Source organism: Narcine bancroftii, chromosome 3, assembly GCF_036971445.1.
Source record: "Narcine bancroftii isolate sNarBan1 chromosome 3, sNarBan1.hap1, whole genome shotgun sequence".
Taxonomy (NCBI): Eukaryota; Metazoa; Chordata; class Chondrichthyes; order Torpediniformes; family Narcinidae; genus Narcine; species Narcine bancroftii.
Window position 1 is genome coordinate 342,124,384 of NC_091471.1, and position 22,053 is coordinate 342,146,436.

The 22,053-nt window shown below is 40.9% G+C and overlaps 1 protein-coding gene across 7 annotated transcripts in view; it reads left to right on the forward strand.

The window, feature by feature from the left end:
* Positions 1-22,053, forward strand: part of dnah9 (dynein, axonemal, heavy chain 9) — a 380,785-nt gene that overhangs the window by 296,045 nt on the left and 62,687 nt on the right. For 6 of the 7 annotated variants that reach the window (XR_011354703.1, XR_011354704.1, XR_011354705.1 and 3 more), the window contains 2 exons: positions 10,828-11,055; positions 15,302-15,493. Coding sequence is in view for 2 of the 7 variants with exons in the window: in XM_069929513.1 (XP_069785614.1) it covers positions 10,828-11,055; positions 15,302-15,493 (420 nt within the window). In the remaining 5 variants the exon portion in view is untranslated. Of the gene's footprint in view, positions 1-10,827; positions 11,056-12,088; positions 12,300-15,301; positions 15,494-22,053 lie in introns of those variants that run through there. The other variant, XM_069929514.1, reaches the window with a different exon arrangement.

A 22,053-nucleotide genomic window follows, 5' to 3' on the forward strand; every position in this document is an offset into this window, starting at 1 on the left:
TCTTTATTTTCTTGAGATAGAAGATTTCAGTTCTGTCCCTCTAACTAAAAGCTTGTGTTAATACAATAAAAGTTATGCTGATATGTTTATTTGGCAGTAGGTGTGGCTACACTCTCAGCCAATCACAGTCATCCTACACTACAATCTGTACATATACACATTGGTGATAGAATCTGTACTATCACAGCATGCCAAGGACATCTGTATTCAGCAGCTATCGCTGAGGGCACGAAGTGGCATCAGGACGGGAGCTGCCTTACTGGGCGAGACTAATAGTACATTAATAATTGTTTGAGATGGGGGTGGGTGCAGATTGGTATCAATTCGCCTAATCAGTGAGTGCTGTTAGAAGATATGGGTCTCAAGCTTGTGATGTGGTGTCAGCCACTCTGTGGGTTAGTGAATGGGGGTTGATGGTGGTCGTGGAGGTTAGGCGAGGAGAAAAAAGGAAACACTTGGACTACTTTCCCAACACCAGACTGGAACCTCTTGAAGCAAGTCACTCATCTGTACGAAAGTATATGTGGAAGTGGCCTCTCTGCTTGTAATGATCACCTTGGGGTGCTGCATTACTGGGTCCATGCATGAGACCAGAGGCACGAGGAAGCTGGAAAGAACCCACTCAGCTCACACAATCTACAGAACATCCCTTACCTCCCTTTATTTTCATTGAACTTGAATCACTTAGTGCACAAAAAGATGGTGCTCTGTGGTTTAATTTATTGATCAAAATTGCTATTAAATAATTATTTTAGTGTGGGGTAAAGAATCCTCTTTTTTCTCCATTGCTGTGTCAGAAATGATTGTAAAGAGCAAACTTGGAAATTTTACAAGCACTGCCACTAGAAATAGGACAAGTTTACATATCGAAGAAAAACCAAACCAGGGTCTCTTCACAGCAACATGGGAAAGTTGCATACATAATCAGGAAAAAACCCTTTCAATTATTTCACAGTCAACTCAGTTCATTTAACTTCCATGTAATATTACTTACTTACCTTCAGTACACTATAGTATATTAACGGAGAACAAGCTTTCAGTTGGATGATGGATGTTAATCAAAGTTGTTTTTCCAGCAGAAGCAATAGAATATGTAAAAGCTCGATTTGTTAAAAAGGGGGAGTTTGCATCCATTCTTAAACTCCCATCGCAATTATCCGTGCTAATTATTTGTTGTTGTTTTTTAAGACCGTGAAGGTCATTGAGGCTGAGTGTTTTACTCTGTTGCTTTGAGAGGAGAATTTCTTGTTAAATTGCTATTTAAGACTGCAATTGATATTTCGTTTTGTCTTGCACTTGGGTGTCATACTTGCAATATTGTTCAAAATGGGGGCTGAGTTGAGTCACTGTTCCATAATTTGTGCGGTGATTTTCTGCTCATCCAGGCATCTAATTCAGTTCTGTGAGGTCCCTTTCCTTAAAATAATGAATCGGATACATATAAATGAAAAAAAAACACAATTCTATGAATAGATAAGCAGCTTGGAAATTGTTCCAAGAAATTGACCCAGAACCAATCATCTATTGAGTGTTGGTGAAGGGTTTAATAATATGCTATGACACTAAACTATCGTCCTACCCTGCCAACCTTCATGGCATTAAGTATTTAATAGGTTAAAACATGAACTTAAATGTCAGATGAACAATATGCATTGCTCTATAATAAAAATCTCATCGATTTGCTTTGGTATGGAGCCCTTAACATCACAATCACAATATATTATCATGAAATTTGATTTTTTTTGTGGCAGTATCACAATGCAAACATTTATATAAACCATCTTACACAATAAATAGAAGTAGTGCAAGGAAAAGGCAAATGAGGCAGTGTCTGAGGTTCATTGTTCATTCAGGAATCTGATGGCAGTGGGGAAGAGGCGGCCCTTGTGCTGTTGAGGGCTCATCTTTAAGCTTCTGTACCTTTTTTCCCCCAACGGTTGCCTGGGTGGTGGGGGTCCTCGAGGATAGAGGTTTCTTTCTTAAGACACCACCTCATGTGAATAGAAACCTTACAGCACAATACAGGCCTTTCGGCCCACAAAGTTGTGCCAAGCATGTCCCTAGCTTTAGAAATTACTCGGCTTTTTCATAGTCCTCTATTTTTCTCAGCTCCATTGTCCTTGATGGAGAGAAGACTGGTGCCCATGATGTCGCAGGCCACGTTAGCAATCCTGGGGAATTTTTTTTTTTAACTTGTCCCGAGCGTACCAAAGAATGATGCAACCACGGAACACTTGTAGAAGTTTCCAGAACTCTTGGGAAACATAGGAAATAAATCAAGGCCATCCTAAGATAGAGTCCTTGATATATGGGGAAAAATGGACCCCCCTGCTAATTAAGGTTGTGTGGTCAAGATCTTAAACAAACACAGAGGAAAGTCTTCAAGGCTCTGCAAGAATTTATGGAATGGATTTCCAAGTGTCGTCTTTTGTAGTCTAAGAAACAGGATTGCAGAGGCAAGAACCGAGGTGGGTGAAATTTCATTGAAGTTACAAAGATAAGAAGATGTATGAAATTGGATTTAAACATTTTTTTTTGCATGTGATTCAAAAGTATCATTTCAAATGGGAGCATGATAACTATTTGAAAAGAAATAATTGCAAAGCTATCAGAACAGGGGATAGGACAAGTTGGATTTCCTTTTACATTGAACAGATTCAGTTGTGACAGACCAAATGGCTTACCTTCTGTTCCTTTGATTCACTGCTGTCTTTGCTCTGGAATTTTTCAAGAAAAGTGATTTTAATTCAACAACTTAATTGGTTCCAATCATTTTATTTTTAAAGCTACTTAAATTCTTGTCTGCCATTGCAGATGTCGGGGAGAAAATATTCTTTCCAAGGTTTCTCCTTTGCTCTTTAATGCTAACTCTGCAGGGTTTTATTCTGGTAATGATAGGACACATGCATTTCAGTCTCCTGGTTCTTTGGTTACATTGACCATTTCATTCATATTGCAATTTATACCTAACGCTTGCAACTAACATTTAGGTCATCTGCTATGATTTCTCGCGGAAGTGGCTCTTTCGGAAGCAATCTGTATTGTCACGTAATCCTACTCCAAATTCTCCTTTGGGAAATAAAACTTCTAATAAAGCATGGAAAGCCAAGAAATTTTATTTCTGAGCCCAACTCCTCAAAAGTAGTCTTCCACTTGTTTCCAGTTAGTTTTCCCATGGTTATCCAACTGCACGAAAACCAACAAGGTCGGGTCAGATACAGCAATGAGCTCTCTGAACCCTTCTCCATTAACAATGGCGTGAAGCAAGGCTGCGTTCTCGCACCAACCCTCCTTTCAATCTTCTTCAGCGTGATGCTGAAACAAGCCATGAAAGACCTCAACGATGAAGACGCTGTTTACATCCGGTACCGCACGGATGGCAGTCTCTTCAATCTGAGGCGCCTGCAAGCTCACACCAAGACACAAGAGCAACTTGTCCGTGAACTACTCTTTGCAGACGATGCCGCTTTAGTTGCCCATTCAGAGCCAGCTCTTCAGCGCTTGACGTCCTGTTTTGCGGAAACTGCCAAAATGTTTGGCCTGGAAGTCAGCCTGAAGAAAACTGAGGTCCTCCATCAGCCAGCTCCCCACCATGACTACCAGCCCCCCCACATCTCCATCGGGCACACAAAACTCAAAACGGTCAACCAGTTTACCTATCTCGGCTGCACCATTTCATCAGATGCAAGGATCGACAACGAGATAGACAACAGACTCGCCAAGGCAAATAGCGCCTTTGGAAGACTACACAAAAGAGTCTGGAAAAAAAACCAACTGAAAAACCTCACAAAGATAAGCATATACAGAGCCGTTGTCATACCCACACTCCTGTTCGGCTCTGAATCATGGGTCCTCTACCGGCATCACCTACGGCTCCACCAGCGTTGTCTCCGCTCCATCCTCAACATTCATTGGAGCGCCTTCATCCCTAACATCGAAGTACTCGAGATGGCAGAGGCCGACAGCATCGAGTCCACGCTGCTGAAGATCCAGCTGCGCTGGGTGGGTCACGTCTCCAGAATGGAGGACCATCGCCTTCCCAAGATCGTGTTATATAGCGAGCTCTCCACTGGCCACCGTGACAGAGGTGCATCAAAGAAGAGGCACAAGGACTGCCTAAAGAAATCTCTTGGTGCCTGCCCCATTGACCACCACCAGTGGGCTGATATTGCCTCAAACCGTGCATCTTGGCGCCTCACAGTTCTGCGGGTAGCAACCTCCTTTGAAGAAGACCGCAGAGCCCACCTCACTGACAAAAGACAAAGGAGGAAAAACCCAACACCCAACCCCAACCAACCAATTTTCCCCTGCAACCGTGTCTGCCTGTCCCGCATCGGACTTGACAGCCACAATCGAGCCTGCAGCTGACGTGGACATTTACCCTCTCCATAAATCTTCGTCCGCGAAGCCAAGCCAAAGAAAGAAAGTCTCCTCATAGAGTCTGCATTGGTTTATGTTATTTTGGGTTAAGTGACAAGTTTATCCAGGTCAGTGATGAGATTTCAGGTGACTTTGCTGCTGTTGACGAGCTTGGTAGCTTCAAAGTAGTTTCCATTTCACTGATGAAGTCATTAACAAGACCAAATGGTCTCATCACCAAAACCCAATCATCTCCTGACTCCGACACCAATATTGTTCATGCACAACACGAGTTAAAGCTTCAGATGGAAACTATTTCTGAGAGACTCAGTAAGGACAACCTCAATACCAAAGAAACTATTGAAGTTAACACCATAGATGGCTCTTTTCACAGAGGAATTACTTTTACAGCCACAAATCAATATCAAGGATTGCTTGACAAAGGACTGCACCCTAGGCAATGGTTGTGTTCTCTGAAAGGGTAAATGGATCACTTCTTATCTGAAAGGAAAGTTGAGATAAAGGAGACAGAGGATATTTGTAATAAGAGATCTGATGGGGGACAGTGAGTTCACATAAAATGGGAGCCAATGGGGAAAAGTAAATGATGAGCAAGGCTACGTTCAGGCCTACTGAAACTCACTTCCTCGCTGTATGAAAGTCAATTCAGCAGATTGCAACCTCCAACCTGTCAACTCACAAAAGCAATCCTTGATGTAGTAGATTAACTTTTAATTCTTGGCAATTCCCCTGTGACCCGTAGCTTAACGAAATAAAAATAAGAGCCGATTTATTATGGTTGTGGATACTCTTTTATTGTCTTGCATGTTAAATGCTCTCAGATCCAATCATCAAATAGGAGGGAGATAAATCAGCTCATTGAATGGTGTAATGACAACAACCTTAGCAAAAACAAAGAGATGATTGTGGACTTCGGAAGGACATCAGGGGAACACAACCCAGTCCTCATCAAGGGCTCAGTAGAGGAGAGGGTCAAGAACTTCAAATTCCTGGGTGTCAACATCTCCGAGGTTCAGCCTCCATGCTGAACCAATCACAAAGAAGGGTCACCAGTGGCTATACTGTGTGAGGTGTCAGAGGAGATTTGATATGTCACCAAAAACTCTTGAAAACATCTACAGGTATAACATGGCAAGCGTTCTGGCTGGTTGCATCACTGCCTGGTATGGAGGCACCAACTCTCAGGACAAGAATAAACTCCAGATGGTTGTTAACTCGGTCTGTGACATCACAGGCACCAGACTTCACTCCACTGAGGAAACCTACATGAGACGGTGTCTTAAAAAAATCAGCTTCTATCCTCAAAGACCCTACCCTCCAGGCCATGCCCTCATCACTCAGCTACCATCGGGAAAAAGGTACAGGAGCCTAAAAACGAGCAATCAGCGGCACAAGGACAGCTTCTTCCCCGCTGCCATCAGATTCCTAAATAATCAATCAACCATAGACACTGCCTTACTTTTCGTGCACTTTTTAAAAATTTTTTAGTAATGTAAGATGGTTATAATATGAATGTTTGCACGATGGCACTGCCGCAAAACATCAAATTTCATGACTTGTTCATGACAATAAATTCTGAATAGTTTGGAGTAAGAGATAAATTACTGAAATGTCTCCACAGCTAGCATATGTTATGAACGCAGTTTGAGACTCTGGAATAGGAGAGCACAAGGTTAAGTATCTTATAATTAGCTTGTAAATGAAAACCTCTCACAGAGTTAATTCTAAATTGGCAATCTGGCAATGTAATTGAAAATCAGATGTTGAAACTTCTTTGGTCTGCCCAATCTTAATCCAGGGAAATGGGATGATTAAAAAAAAAATGATTGAAAGGAGGGGAAAGAAAGCTTTTGATAAAGTGTGGCATAACGGGCATGTCATCCAAGTTAAATGGTGTGGTGAGTAAGAGACGTTGGGAGCACTGATATGAAGTTGGCTCTGGAACAGGCAACAGAGGTTGATGTTCAATCTGGAAGAAGATGAATACTGGTGTACTCCAGATATCAGTATTAGGGCCATTGTTCCTGTTTTTTAATCGATATTAATCACCTAGATTTGGGAAGGAGGAGCCACAATTTCTAAATTTGTGAATGACACAATACTTTATTGTGAACTGGAAAGAGGGGAGCGACAAATTGCAGCAAACTCCTGGAATAGGCAAATGTGTGGCAATGTGGAGAAATCTGGAATGGTCCATTTTCGTGGGAAGAATGAGGAGAGTTGACGTAAACTGAAGGATGCTGTTCTAAAAGAGGTGCAGCAAAAACACACCAAAATACTGGAGGAGCTCAGTCGGTCTTCCAGCATTCATAGGACACTGAAAGACTGGTTGAGTTCCTTCAGCATGTCGGTGAGTCTACTACAATCTCATCGACTGCAGACTTTCATGTTTCACTCAAAGGGGTGTAGAACAAGGGACTTGGAGTATGGATTCATGTGCAATTAAAAGTGCAGAGGAGGCTGAGGAAGCAATTGATAAGACTATCACAATCCTGGCCTGTGTCAATGGAGGCACAGAAAATAAAATTAGGAGTGTCGAGGTAAAACCTTTTTGAAACACTGATCTAAACTCAAATTAAATAAGGTATTCAATTCTAATCATTATTGGAACGGTGTTCTACCACTATATCAGAGGAGATGTAATGTTATGTTATTTTGGGTGAGGAATGACAACTACAAAGGTGGATTGGAAAGGTTGTCATTTCTTTCTTTAAAGATAAGATTGAGGGTAGATTTGATATAAGAATGTAAAATGACAAGGGATCTGGACAGAGTGGATGAGGGGGGAACGCTCCCTCTGGTGAGAGACCACAAAATAACGAGGAAAGGATTTAGTGTCATAAGGAGAAACTTTTACAGTGTGTGGTTGGAATCAAGAATGCATTGCTTGTAGATGTCAAGGAGGCAGTTCCATTGTGACCATCAAGATGAAATTACATCAGCGTATGGAAAGAAAAAAAAATGTAAGGAATCAGAAATGGGACTTGGGTGTTGCTAGTTAGCAAACCTAATGCCCTCCTCCTTTGCTGTCACTATTCCCTGATAACCGGAATGGTTAGTGCAGTGGTTAGTTCAAAGCTGTTACACCACCAGCGACTGGGACCAGGGTTCCAATCCGGCGCTATCTGTAAGAAGTTTGTTGTTCTCCCTGTGTCTGCATGCGTTTCCTCTGGGTGCTCCGTTTTCCTCCCACTGTTCACAAAATGGTCAATTGGTGTAATTGGGGCAGTGCAGGCTCATGTTGAACATCTATATTTACATTTTTAAAAAGATGAAAACAGGAAATGCTCAATTAATTCTAACTCAGACATCCATTAATAAATTCTGTGTCCACTGGTGTGAATCTACACTAGTTTAATGACCATTCAGTGCAAAAAAATAGTGCAATGCTGACCCATTAAATGTTTACAACATGTTTAATGGAAGCATCTAAGCAGTACTATTGGGTTTCTGAACTAACAAAAGTACAACATGTTGGATGGTGTAAACATGGAAAGGAAATATTGAGTTCAATTAAACTACCATGTGATGGCAATGCCTTGGAGCCCATTCTTAACCGGGGCCATATGGCCGCCCCGAAGGTCACAGCACATTTCAGAGACTGAAATAATATATTTTTTAATGTAGTCAGTAGGAGAGGAAACAAACTAAACTTGCTTCACAGGGAAGGGGGCCCATAAACTTTGAGCAGACTCCAAAGGAAAACCTAGCCAAATAAAATTTGCAAACAACTGCCTTAGAGAATCGCTGCATGCAGACTGTCGTAGGTTCAGTACATCTTCAGTTTTCATGTCTGGGGAAGTGGAAATATTCTGGAGGTAAGGTGAGCTCACAATCCTCTGCTGGTTTCAGCACTGAGTGCACTGGCAGATCTGAGCTGAGAGATGGACCTCCACATCTGGACCCTCAATTTCTCACAGCAAGACAAGCAATGACTTCATTCATTTGAATGGGATGCTTGGTTTTCATTTAAAAAGTTTTAGATATTTTTAAAAATTTATATTTAAGCTTCAATTTGAATATCGTCATGTATTTTTGATTACATTTATTATTTCTATTTTAATTTTCAATATATTTTTACTGTTCAAACTGATACAATTTTCAAATGTCTCTGCAATATGTTGCTTTGACAGTGTTAGTCTTGGAGGCATCAGACCTCATCATCTGGCCTGGGGGCCAATCATCCACAATGGCCTTTTGCACCTCACAGAAGGATCAAGGAATGGAGGTCTCTAGTGCAGTAAATCTTCATAAAGGTGCTGCAAATAAATGCTTTCATTAGATCAGTTCAGGCAGAACATGACTGCAGGCTCGGTAGAAAATGATTCAGCTTAGTGAAAGCATTATCATACAGTATTCGAAAATTATCGTCAAATACAGCTATACCCCACTTACAAAACTCGACCATTCCTATGAAACCTTTATCTTTGGCTTGGCTTCGCGGACGAAGATTTATGGAGGGGGTAAAAAGTCCACGTCAGCTGCAGGCTCGTTTGTGGCTGACAAGTCCGATGCGGGACAGGCAGACACGGTTGCAGCGGTTGCAGGGGAAAATTGGTTGGTTGGGGTTGGGTGTTGGGTTTTTCCTCCTTTGCCTTTTGTCAGTGAGGTGGGCTCTGCGGTCTTCTTCAAAGGAGGTTGCTGCCCGCCAAACTGTGAGGCGCCAAGATGCACGATTTGAGGCGTTATCAGCCCACTGGCGGTGGTCAATGTGGCAGGCACCAAGAGATTTCTTTAGGCAGTCCTTGTACCTTTTCTTTGGTGCACCTCTGTCACGGTGGCCAGTGGAGAGCTCGCCATATAACACGATCTTGGGAAGGCGATGGTCCTCCATTCTGGAGACGTGACCCATCCAGCGTAGCTGGATCTTCAGCAGCGTGGACTCGATGCTGTCGACCTTTGCCATCTCGAGTACCTATCGTAAGCCAAAATGGCTTAAAGTGAAGGCCCATTCACTACTAATGAAGGCCATTTTCGTAAAAGCGAAAACCTATTCAAATCCTTTAATAAAAGCAAAGACAGGTTTCTTTGTAAAAGCAAATTTTCATAAACGGAGTATACCTGTATACATGAAATGTTTTCTTGTCTCAGACATGAGGAGTTTTCAACCAACAATTTTAATTTTCTCTGGTTATTGTGTCAGGACATTTATAACACCACCCCATTGTTTAAAAATAGGGAAAACTCGAGAGCAAGTAATTACAGTCACTGAGTCTAGGCAGGTGTCGGGATGTAATTCCGAGCAGAGGTACAAGTTATCATTTAGAAAGGTGCTATTTGAAGGCAACCAGCAGTTAACTTGATTTAAACTTCATTCACGAAGCAACAAGGATCTATAGAAGTAGCGTATTTTATAAAGTTAGCATAGATTTTTGAGGGCTTTGATAATATAGAGGTTGTATATGTGTATTTAGAAATGGGAAAGAAAGCTGGCAAGTTAGGAAGATATTGTTTAGTGCCATATGCAGCAAGTGTCAAATGGAATGGATTCTAGAGAAGCATTGTGGGACAAAACAAATACAGAGTGAATAGTCATACAAAGAAAATGAAGAGAACAGAAGCCCCTTCTGCAATCCATAAGGGCAGCAGGACATTTGGCTAAGAAAGCCCATGAGATGCTGTCTTCCTTTAGCTAAGGATCAAAATATTAGAGCAGGGAAAAAAGGAAGTCAAGCTGAAACTGTACAAAATACTAATTAGTTTCTCCTGCGTTGAGTTTATACTAATTAGACTAAATTATATACTGTTCCAGATACTGGGAGGATTTGAAGGGACAAGATAAGGCTACAGGAAGGATTTTCCGGTATCTTATCGGACTACAGAACTTTAGTTATGAGCATAGATTTACGACTTAGGGGTTGTCTGCTTTTGAACAGAGAAACGTGGGTGAGATTTAATTGAGGTGGATAAAATGAAAATGGCCTTAGTGTGTTGGAAGGATCAATTTCCCTCAATAGAAAGGTCAGCAACTAGGGGGGCATAGGCTTCAGTTAATTTCTCAGTGGGAAGCTGGGGAAGATATCTTTGCATCTGTGGTGAGAAACCACTGCTCGGGACCCTGCTTCGGCAGAAGCAGTCATAATATTTGACAAGTATTTGGATGAACGTGTGGTATTACCTCAACTTCTATGAAACTGCTTCATTGTAATTTACTTCAAGGAAGGTCAGCGTGGTTTAGCAATGCTGTTGCAGCGGCAGCAATTGGGACCAAGGTTCGAATCCCGCGCTGACTATAAGGAGCTTGTACGTTCTCCCCGTGTCTGCGGGGTTTTACTCTGGGTGTTCCGGGTTCCTATCACGGTTCAAAATGTACTGGGCGTATTGGGTGTAGTTGGGCAGCAGGGGATCATGGGCCGAAAGGGTCTGTACCATGCTATATGTATGTATGTCTAAACTAGGTAAACTTGAGCTCAAATTGATATTGTCTGACTCTGTTTCCCTGCACAGAATATCCATTTAGTTGCAAAGTGGCTCAGTAGCTTGGAGAAGAAGATAGAGCAACACGGTGAGGGCAGCCATGAGAACTTCCGTGTCTTCATCAGTGCAGAGCCCGCCCCTTCACCTGATGGCCACCTTATCCCTCAAGGTATCTTGGAGAACTCCATCAAAATCACCAATGAGCCCCCGACAGGAATGCACGCTAACTTGCACAAGGCCTTGGACAACTTCAATCAGGTAACTCATGGCATGGACTCTGTAGATCCTCTTCTCCTTCATATAAGAAAACCGAAATTTATTTTTAAGTATCTTTATTCTGTTTAATTTTTTAAAAACTACACACATATAAATCCAATGCAAAAGCTGGAATATAAGAAAGAGCAAATAATTTGTGCATTCCAAATAAAACAGTGATCATACATGGCACAAATTGTGTGCACCTCCCAAATCAAAGCCATTATATTAAGAAGTAAAAGATTTTTTTTAAAAAGGACCCCCTCCCAATTAATCAAACCCCTCCTTCTAAACAAGGCAAATTTGCATATCTAATATACGTAGGAAACGAAGGACATCATTTGGAGACCAGACAGCGGTGTTCAGGAGCATCAAAGCATCCTAATTCGTTAAATGATGGTAAATACTCCATGAATGGGCCCCATGTCTTATAAAAGTTCACTTTTACATCTTTGTCTGATTTTTTTTTTTGAAACTTAGGAAGGACATAAACCTCCTGTAACCATTGAGTATGAGTAGATGGAGCACTGTCTTTCCATTTCATCAGAATTGCCCATCTAGCTATCAAGGAGGTAAATGCTAAAATTTACTTCCTGAGATGAAGTCAGTCATATTTCCTCTTCATGGGTAAAACCAAATAGAGCAATTATGGGACAAGACCACAACATCTGCATCAATTAAGCCTCAAAACAGTCACAATTATCGCATAATGGATTAATATCAGAATAGAAGCGAGATAATTTAACTTTTGAACTATGTCCTCTATGCACCACCTTTAATTGCCACAAACGATGTTGCACACAAAGTGAGGATTCATTATTCAGATCCCAGTCCTCGTCTGACAAGTGACAAATCCCAATCACTCTAGATCTTATCTATGGAGACTGTTCTTTAATTGATCACATTATTATAAATAATTGATATTGCGCCTCTGTGGGAAAATTGAAAGTAAATCAAGGATGTTGGAAAGCCCGTTTGAAATTTCAAAAGCTTTATCGTTTGGTGCTGCTTGAACTATTTTTTGTATGTCCCAAAGCTGATACAAATGGGTAATGCTGTTGCTTCAGCCTCACCTGCCACCCTCCACAGGAGAGTAATCTACTCAACAGACGTGATCGTATTCCAGTGTGTAAGTCCTTTGAGCCTCAAGAACATACTGCTGTGTTATTACATTATGCCTGTGTGAACATGTTTTACCATCTGAGTACATTGTGCTTGTTTGCACTCATTCCAGCGTGTCAATACACTGCATTGGGTCACACACATTCCTCTGGGCCATCACATTAAGTGTTTTGCTGTTGTAAGAATTCATCATTTGCTTCAACACTTTAAACATTCAGTTCTTCATTTCAAAGAATTAAGGTATTTTTTTCCCTTGAATTCTGGAAGTAATATTCATGGGAAAGTCTTATTCTAGAGTTTTTCAGGACCCAATTAATCTTAGCCTATGAAATTTCAACTCTAGCATCCCTGAGTCGATGATTTTTAAAAAAAAACTATTACTTGCTTTCTGGTGTGTCTTGCCTGATTGTCACATTTCTAAGCCTGAACCTAACTTGGATTCTGGTAATATTTGAGTTTCTGGCAATGTTTGACCAATGAGAAGAATCAGAAACAAATGTGAGGAGCCGTACACTTGTGTATTTCTGATGTGGGATACTGGATAAGCGAGTAAGAGAAACATTTTCATTGGATGTTACTGCAAGCTTGTAAGGGAAAAGGCCTGCCGGAGCTGCTGTAAAGACAACGCTGCCAGTGGTGCGGACCTGGTGACAGCGGAGGGTGCTCCCGTCCAGGGTCCAACCACCTGACTCTACTGCTAGTGGCTCCTTACAGGTTTACACAGCCTGTTAAAGGAGCCACAGGTGTTTTACTTACAATCCTGCAACTGTGGGGTCTGGGGGCCGAAGATGGTGGCGCCTGTATTGGGCAGCGACCTCAAGAATCAGTGCTTCATAGAGCCCGCGGACTAGAACAGAGAGCCAATAGTGGTGAGAACTCCCCTTATTGAGAAGGAGAAGTAGAGGAGATAGCCCGAAGGATGGTGACCATGGTGGCGGACCAGCAAGGGGCTCTGCAGCTGAAGGATACACACAGACAAAAGAGATGTTGCCGTCTTGCGAGCAAGGAATCCACACAGGCTGCAGGTTGCTCGTGTCTTGAGGTCAAAAGGCCTCACACTAGGCTGCGTGCTGCTGGAGATTGGCTTATAAGAGCCAGGTATCAGAATCTGGATTTGAGAGGAAGCTGAGGGCAAAGAGAGCTCCTGAAGGGTCCTGGGCACTGAATGCTCCCTCATCATATCAGAGGTTTATTTCTGGGCAAAGGTTGCTGATAGTTTGAACAGAACTGGAGTCTTGCACAGCTATGGGAGCACTGGAGGCAAATCCACGGACGCTCCATTGCACTGGGGGAGCTCTACTTTGCTTTTCTTGTTCTGACTGTCAGGGGCACCGGGCAATGCTCGTGAACCTTTGACTGCCTTATGGTATACTAAAAGGCAATTTTGTGTAATATAACATTCCTGTTTTATTACATGACAATAAATTATATCTGATCTGATGTTTACCCTTGGCCAAATGAGTATTGAATTTGGTATATTTTTGCTCTGTTCAAATTGTAAAGTGCATTCAACTCAGCCACTGTGAACCTTCAGATTACATCATTGTTTTCTTGGCAATTGTGTCTGATAAATTGGTCAATCCATCCATGTGAATCAATCTTCATCAGATAAACAAGATTCTTTCTTCTTTGAACACATGCCTGCACCAGGAAAAAAGGAATGTGAGTGAATTTTTAATAATTCCAGCAAGTACATAAAAAAATCACCAGTTTTAATTTATTTCTGATTATGATAGATTTGAAAGGTAGAAGTTTAATATTGAAATCTGATAACTTGGTTTTTGGTGACTATCAGTGAACAAGGTTTAAATCCTGGGGATGTTTGAAGAGCTGGAAGCTTTGCAGATTTGCTTGATTACCCATATGGATAATTTAAAAAAAAAGTATTACAGCAGGTTTCTTCAAATTTTAAATAAGAAATAGATTTGGTCTGTGTAAGAAACATCTTAATAAGCTGCATGATATTTTAATTTAATTTTTAATTTAGCAGGCCATTTCAGCCCACGAGTTCATGCCACCCAGCTTACACCTAACTGACCTACAACCCCTGGTACGCAGACATGGGGAGAAAGCACAAACTCCTTTCATCAGTCAGGATTCGAACCTCGGTCCCAATCGCTGGCACTATAAAGGCGTTGCACTAACCGCTACGCCAACCATGTCGAGCGTATTTTCTTACACTCTATTCCATGTCAAAAGTTTTATATTTGGTATACACTTTGGGTATAGAGGAGATTTATCAGGGTGTGTCTAGATTTGATGCTATGATCTACAAGGAGAGGTTTTCCCTGGAATGAAGGAGACCTGATTGAAGTTTAAAAGTTTATGAAAAGCATTGATATAGTAGGCAGTCAGAATCTTTATCCCAGGGTAAAATACCAGAGGATATCCCTTTAAGATGAGTTTAAAAGACAAGTACCTTTTTTACTCAAATAGTAGGTGTGCTGCCAAGAGTAGTGGTGGAAGTAGAAATAACCATAGCATTTAGGAGGCTTTTAGATAGTCACATCAACATGCAGGGAATGTGTGTGTGTGTGTGTGTGTGTGTGTGGGGGGGGGGGGGGGTTATAGGAATAAATCATGTGCAAGTAGAAGCGATTTAGTTTAAGTTGACACCATGGGCCAAGGGAACTTTTTCTGTGCTGTTCTATGTTCCATGCTCTATATAGCCAAGAGTAGATGAATAATTCTGCTAAACTATTCATTCCTTGAAAGTTAAACATGAAAGTCTGCAGACACAGTGGTTGAAGTAAAAACACAGTGTTGGAGAAACTCATCAGGTCAAACAGTGTACTTTATATAGCAAAGATAAAGATACATAAGCAATGTTTTCGGGCTTGAGTCCTGTTTGACTTACTGAGTTTCTCCAGCATTGTGTTTTTACCCATTCCTCACTCTTATCTAACAAGATTGATTATTACTAAGTGTAAATATATTTGGAAAATCTGTATATAGCAGGTTGCATTTTTCAGAGAATTGTAGCAAAGGTTCTTGTCTATAGTAATGTGGTCATGTATTTGTTGAAGCAGCTTGCACTGATTCTGTGGGTTCTGTCAGAAAAGACTCCTTGGAAAAGCATAATTATTTGTGAATAATGCACACCTTCTGTTTCTACTCTTTATCCTAGGACACATTGGAAATGTGTGCACGAGAGAATGAATTCAAGAGCATTCTCTTTGCTCTTTGCTACTTTCATGCAGTTGTGGCAGAGAGACGGAAATTCGGACCACAGGGTTGGAACCGATCTTATCCTTTCAACACTGGTGACCTCACCATCTCAGTCAATGTACTATACAACTACCTGGAGGCAAATGCCAAGGTAAAACATGAATGCATGATATGAGAGAAATGGGTACGTTGTGGAGTTGTCACCTTTTCATTTCAAATATCATTGAATAGGATGAAATTCTTTTTCTGCTGACTGTCGTGTAACTTTAGCTGCCACAATGTGGACATTAACCTATTGATGGCATAGGTGGAATTGCTAATGTTGGACTTTGGTTCAGAAGATGGAGATGGTGCATCATGTGACACTGTGGAGCCTGCAGTTCTATGCCTAATTTTAGTTGATTCCATGTCACAGTAAAATAACTAAATGCCTCCCTAAGTATTCAAAACTTGTTGGCATAATTTTGAGAAAATATATATGAAAAAGAGTCTCGTCAGCTTTCTAGGACTTAAGTTTGCTCAACTACCACCCTTGTCAATCTGGACCAAATTTTCACCCAGATATTTCTGCAAAACATTGGTACAGAAAACTGGCTAAAAGAATTCCGAAAATGAACTCTTTTACTCGACTTTTTGCACCAACAGAAATAAAATGAAACAGAAAGCACTCAACAGCTAAGGAAGCAACTGGAAAATAAATGAAGTCATGGGTGACATAACCTGGATGCAGGGCATTTGGCCTTCCAAGTCCACACCAAACAATGATCACCAATCTGTATTAAGTACAACACAAAAGCCTGCAGATGCTGTGATTGTAGTTAAAAATAGAGAAATGCTGGAGGAACTCAGCAGATCGTGTAGCATCCATAGGAGGTAAAGATATATAACCAAGATTTGGGTCTAAACTCTTCGGTTGGTGAAACATGAAAGACTATAGACACTGTGTAGTAAAAACACAGAAATTCAGAAGAAACTTGCTGCGTCCTTTGGAGATAAAGATGTATAACTGACCTTTTAGGACTGAACACTTCTTCAAGATGTGAGTAAAAAGCTGGAGAGAAGGAAAGTAAGGGCAAGTGGAGAAGCACAGACCAACAGACAAAAGGTGACAATTGGACGTGGATAGGAGGACAGGAATTGAAAGCTGAGAATTGATCAGGAGAGGGTGTGACTGTGATTTCATAGCTGAAGGAAAGGAGAAATAGAGGCATATAGAGTGAGAGGAAAAGTGAAATATGGGTAGATGGGGCAAGGGATGGGGTGCTATGGAAACGGGAGGTCGATTTTTGAAGAACTGGGACATTAAGGGTTAACAGAGGAGTCTTAAGGGTTTTGGTGAGCAGGTGGGTAAGTGGAGCTGAGTCCATGGCCAGATCAGCCAGGATCGTACTTCATGGCAGAGCAGGTTTAATGGGCCAGATGGCATAATCTTGTCCTATTTCTTTTGTTCCTACCTTAACATTGGCATGAATCCTCCAAAAATAAATCAATACCCTTCACATGTTCAAGCTTGCATCTGCTTGTGTGTTTGTTTTAATAGGCGTCCAACATTGCTGCAAGAGATCTCTGCTCAGTTAATTCAGTAAAAATTAAAATCAAAGGAACTTTGAAAATTGTGACAATAAACTGATGTGGAATCTTTAAGGTCAAGTGCACAAATGAACATGTCAACAGTTGTCTTGTGTTAGTCACTTTCTTTTCTTTGGCTTGGCTTCGCGGACAAAGATTTATGGAGGGGTAATGTCCACGTCAGTTGCAGACTTGTTTGTGGCTGACAAGTCCGATGCGGGACAGGCAGACACGGTTGCAAGAGAAAATTGGTTTGTTGGGGTTGGGTGTTGGGTTTTTCCTCCTTTGCCTTTTGACAGTGAGGTGCGCTCTGCGGTCTTCTTCAAAGGTGGTTGCTGCCCGCCAAACTGTGAGGCGCCAAGATGCATGGTTTGAGGCGATATCAGCCCACTGGCGATGGTCAATGTGGCAGGCATCAAGAGCTTTCTTTAGGCAGTCCTTGCACCTCTTCTTTGGTGCACCTCTGTATCGATGGCCAGTGGAGAGCTCGTCATATAATACGATCTTGGGAAGGCGATGGTCCTCCATTCTGGAGACGTGACCCACCCAGCGCAGTTGGATCTTCAACAGCGTGGATTCGATGCTGTCGGCGTCTGCCATCTCGAGTACTTCGCTGTTAGGGATGAAGTCGCTCCAATGAATGTTGAGGATGGAGCGGAGACAATGCTGGTGGAAGCGTTCTAGGAGCCGTAGGTGATGCCGGTAGAGGACCCATGATTCGGAGTGTGGATATGACAACGGCTCTGTATATGCTAATCTTTGTGAGGTTTTTCCGTTGGTTGTTTTTCCAGACTCTTTTGTGTAGTCTTCCAAAGGCGCTATTTGCCTTGGCAAGTCTGTTGTCTATCTCGTTGTCTATCCTTGCATCCGATGAAATGGTGCAGCCGAGATAGGTAAACTGGTTGACCGTTTTGAGTTTTGTTTGCCCGATGGAGATGTGGGGGGGGCTGGTAGTCATGGTGGGGAGCTGGCTGATGGAGGACCTCAGTTTTCTTCAGGCTGACTTCCAGGCCAAACATTTTGGCAGTTTCCACAAAACAGGACGTCAAGCGCTGAAGAGCTGGCTCTGGATGGGCGACTAAAGCGGCATCGTCTGCAAAGAGTAGTTCACGGACAAGTTTCTCTTGTGTCTTGGTGTGAGCTTGCAGGCGCCTCAGATTGAAGAGACTGCCATCCGTGCGGTACTTGAGGTCTTTCATGGCTTGTTTCAGCACCATGCTGAAGGAGAATAATACCTAGTGTCGCAGAAAATGTTTTCCCAGAATCACAGTGTGGCTTTCGCGCAAACAGAGGAACTACTAACATGGTCTTTGCCCTCAGACAGCTCCATGAAAAGTGCAGAGAACAAAACAAAGGACTCTACATCACCTTTGTTGACCTCACCAAAGCCTTCGACACCGTGAGCAGGAAAGGGCTTTGGCAAATGCTAGAGCGCCTCGGATGCCCCCAAAGTTCCTCAACATGGTTATCCAACTGCACGAAAACCAACAAGGTCGGGTCAGATACAGCAATGAGTTCTCTGAACCCTTCTTCATTAACAATGGCGTGAAGCAAGGCTGCGTTCTCGCACCAACCTTCTTTTCAATCTTGTTAGTCACTAGTATGTTGTAATTATCAGTTTTAGAAAGACACCCTGCATAGCTCTACTACAACGTATGTTGGAGCAATTACCCAAGATAAATATTCAGCTATAATTGCATTGAGGATTTATTTAAAAAAATGTCATTGTCCATATCTTAACCCTGAAATTACAGTGTTGGAAATGCTGCTGTGAACTTGCTACTTAAAAAGTCTTTCTCTCTCCATTGGAAGTCCTTTGTGCACAAAATTCAAGGTAAACCAAATGCTAAATCTGTTTTATAATTACAGAAGAATTATACCTTGCAATGTGGCATGGATTATTGTGCTACTCAGGTGAAACGATGTTTAATCGAGCTTGGCCTTGAAAGGTACAAGTCTAACTGCTACAAATGACATAGCCCAAGGACATTCAGAATTTAATTATCTGGTCAGGGAACATCGCTGATTAAATTGTGCTTTTCAGGTCTGGATTCCAGCTCAAAGGCACCAATATGTTAAGATGCTTTTGCATCTGTAAGATATGTTAAGAGCATGCAATATGCTATTAATATTTTACTACTTGAACTCCTGTTGTCGGCAGAATCAAAAGTAGTCACATTTTTGTCAAAAGTATGAAAAACTATCAGTGATTCAGAATGTGTTTGAACATGATGATACTTGTGAGGAGAATACTGACCATTCCAGAGAGAACTGTGGCTGGCATAAATTTTGCAGATGAACAATCTGTTTTAAGGATGTTAATCAAAATAAAATATTGGTGAAACCACTGAACGAAGGGACATAAAGAAGATTAAATAGTCGTCCAAATGGCCTATCGAGCCCGTTTCCCCTGATTTCACTAATCTATTAAAGATCTACCATGGTCATTATTATATTGCATAATGTGGTTTCCACTGCCTTTGGAGAAGAGCATTCTAAAGATTCATGACTCCCAGGTGGGAGAAATTCCTCTGCACCACCATGTTAAATCGGCTCTGCCTATGTGGGGAAACTCACCTGTTCCTGTTCACATTGACGTTCTGAGATCTTTTGCAACCATGTGAGAGAGCAAACAAATTCTTGTTTTAGCATCTTATCCAAAAGACAGGAGCTGAAGTGTCAGTCTAGATTTCCATCTCAAATCTTGCAGTGTGATTTGAACCCCTGTCTCTCTAGAATCAGAAGAAAACGCCATCAACCAAGCCACAGCTGACAGCATTTTTTTTGCCATTGACAAAAAATTAGTAAAAAGGACGATGATTTTGACATCTGGTGTAAATCATGATGTCTTGCAAAACAAAAAATGTCTGTATGTTTATACATTTGGTGTCACCTCTTTTCATTCTGGTCTTTTGTTATCTACAATGTCCATAATAGGGGCAGCACAGTTAGTGCAGCACTGTTACCGTACCAGCAACTGGGGTTCAATCTGCCATTGGCTGTTAGGAGTTTGTTTGTTCTCCCCATGTCTGGATGAGTTCCCTCTGGTTTCCTCCCACTGTTCAAAAATATACCAGGGGTGTAGGTCAATTGGGAGACACGGGCTCGTGGGCCGAAAGGGCCTTTAGCCGTGTTATATGCCTAATTTTAAAAATTCATTACTCTTTCCATTGATATTTTATTAATAAAACATGGTCTTATTTATTCCATGTATCTTAATTTCCTGAAGAGGATACAAGATATGATTTCAATCAGGCAGTTTCTTTCCACGTTGTGCTATTCTCCCTTGGACTAGATTCCATGTACAGTCTATTGCTTCCTTTCTGTCTCCCTCAATACTGCAGTCTTTGCCTTATACCATCGCTTCACAATCTATGTTAACAGAGAATACCACAGTTGTGAACTTCAAGCTGTTATCCAAGGAATGTTGTACTTTTTTTATATATATTAGCATTTAAACTCTTTAGCGATGGCTTTCGAAGCAGATTGTTCAGCCTTTTCCTTCCTTCGTTGTTAACTTTTTACTTTCCATTGAAAGATGCTTCCATTATTCGTTTTATTGCTAACCTTATTTAACCTGAGCCAAGTTCACCATTGCTCTGATTTGATTGGAATATTTTGTTTGTTCATCTCTAATTGGCCTTTAAATATATGTTAAATGAAATACCACATTCTCCTCAGGTACACAGTTTTTTTGGAAATCTTCCATTCATGATCCGCACAACAAACCAGACTAGATCTGAATAACTAGAAGCAGGGAATATTAAAAAAAAATATATTTTATATATCTAAAAATATTTGAGCATTCTGTATGCCCTATCATTTCATACAAAGATGCCAAACAACCTGAACATTCAAGTTTATTTTTCCTTTAATTTTCTATCATTTGGAATACTTGTGACTCATGTCTTCAATTTCCAAGTCCTATTCCTTAATCTCATCTCCAATGAACTGTTGAATGTTTAGGACTTTTGGGACATTGTCTTCTGAGTTTTAATTTTCCAGAACTCCTTAAGTACAAGACCTTGTTACAAAATTATGCTTGTCAGAATTTGTACAAGTGCTGTAATTCAACACTCTAGTCACTTAATAATAGTTGTAAAATGGGGATTTGGGTCCTCAGGTCTGTAACGAGTTACAGGACAAGGCTGTCATCTCTCCTTTTGTAGCTTGAGGAAATTTTAAATCAATTCCTGATCCCGTCTCTTGATTCTTAAACATCATAATATAAAAACAGGTGCTGAAATGCCAACTTTTCAAATTGAAGTAACAAAAAGACAATTAATGTATGTCTCCAAAGGGGCAATTGAAATTTATTTTCTGATGACATGTACCATAGTTGTATAAATGATGTATATTCATGTTTAGCTCTTACTAATACATTCAAGTTTAGTTTCAATAAATCTTTGTGTTGATAATGGAGAAATGTTGACAGTGCATGCTAAACAATTTTTACTGAGTAATCAATCCTTTAAATCATTCCTTGCCCTTAAATGAGACAGGATGAGTTTAATTATGAATAGTATAGCCAATTTATGCATTCATTATAATGGAAATGCATAAATTCCTCAAGACATTGTGTGCGGTAACACTTGTGTAATGAGTTCAACACATTAAAATATAGTTATTCAGCAGATCAAAAATTTTGATGGGCATTGCTGAATAGAATATATTTTTATTATGAATTAATTCCCAGTCCAATATCTTTAATTTTTTTCCCTGATGGTGTATTACTCTAGGCATCTTAAAATGGAATATTGAATAATTTTGTTTCACTGTTGAGGCAGACTTGAAGTCATCCTATGAATGTAATCAGCAACAAACAAAAGGGAGCTTTTTCCTCCTTTTAGTAAGATGATTGACAACAGAAATAATGTGTGACTAATAATAATGTAAAAGTCCAATTACACTGGCAACGTCAGCTGAGGCTTCACTATCTTTGGTCAGGTTGCCTCGTGGTGAAATTTTCTCTGACAGCCATGAAATGCAGCTGCTTTTGAAGTCAGTAATAATTGAAATTGAACCCAAATGAAGAGTTACCTTCATTGGTAATTTGACAGGACTGGATCTAAATCATAACCATTGATGTCTAGAAATATGCTACTTATCATTTGACAACTGTCCTTTAAGCTGATCAGGATC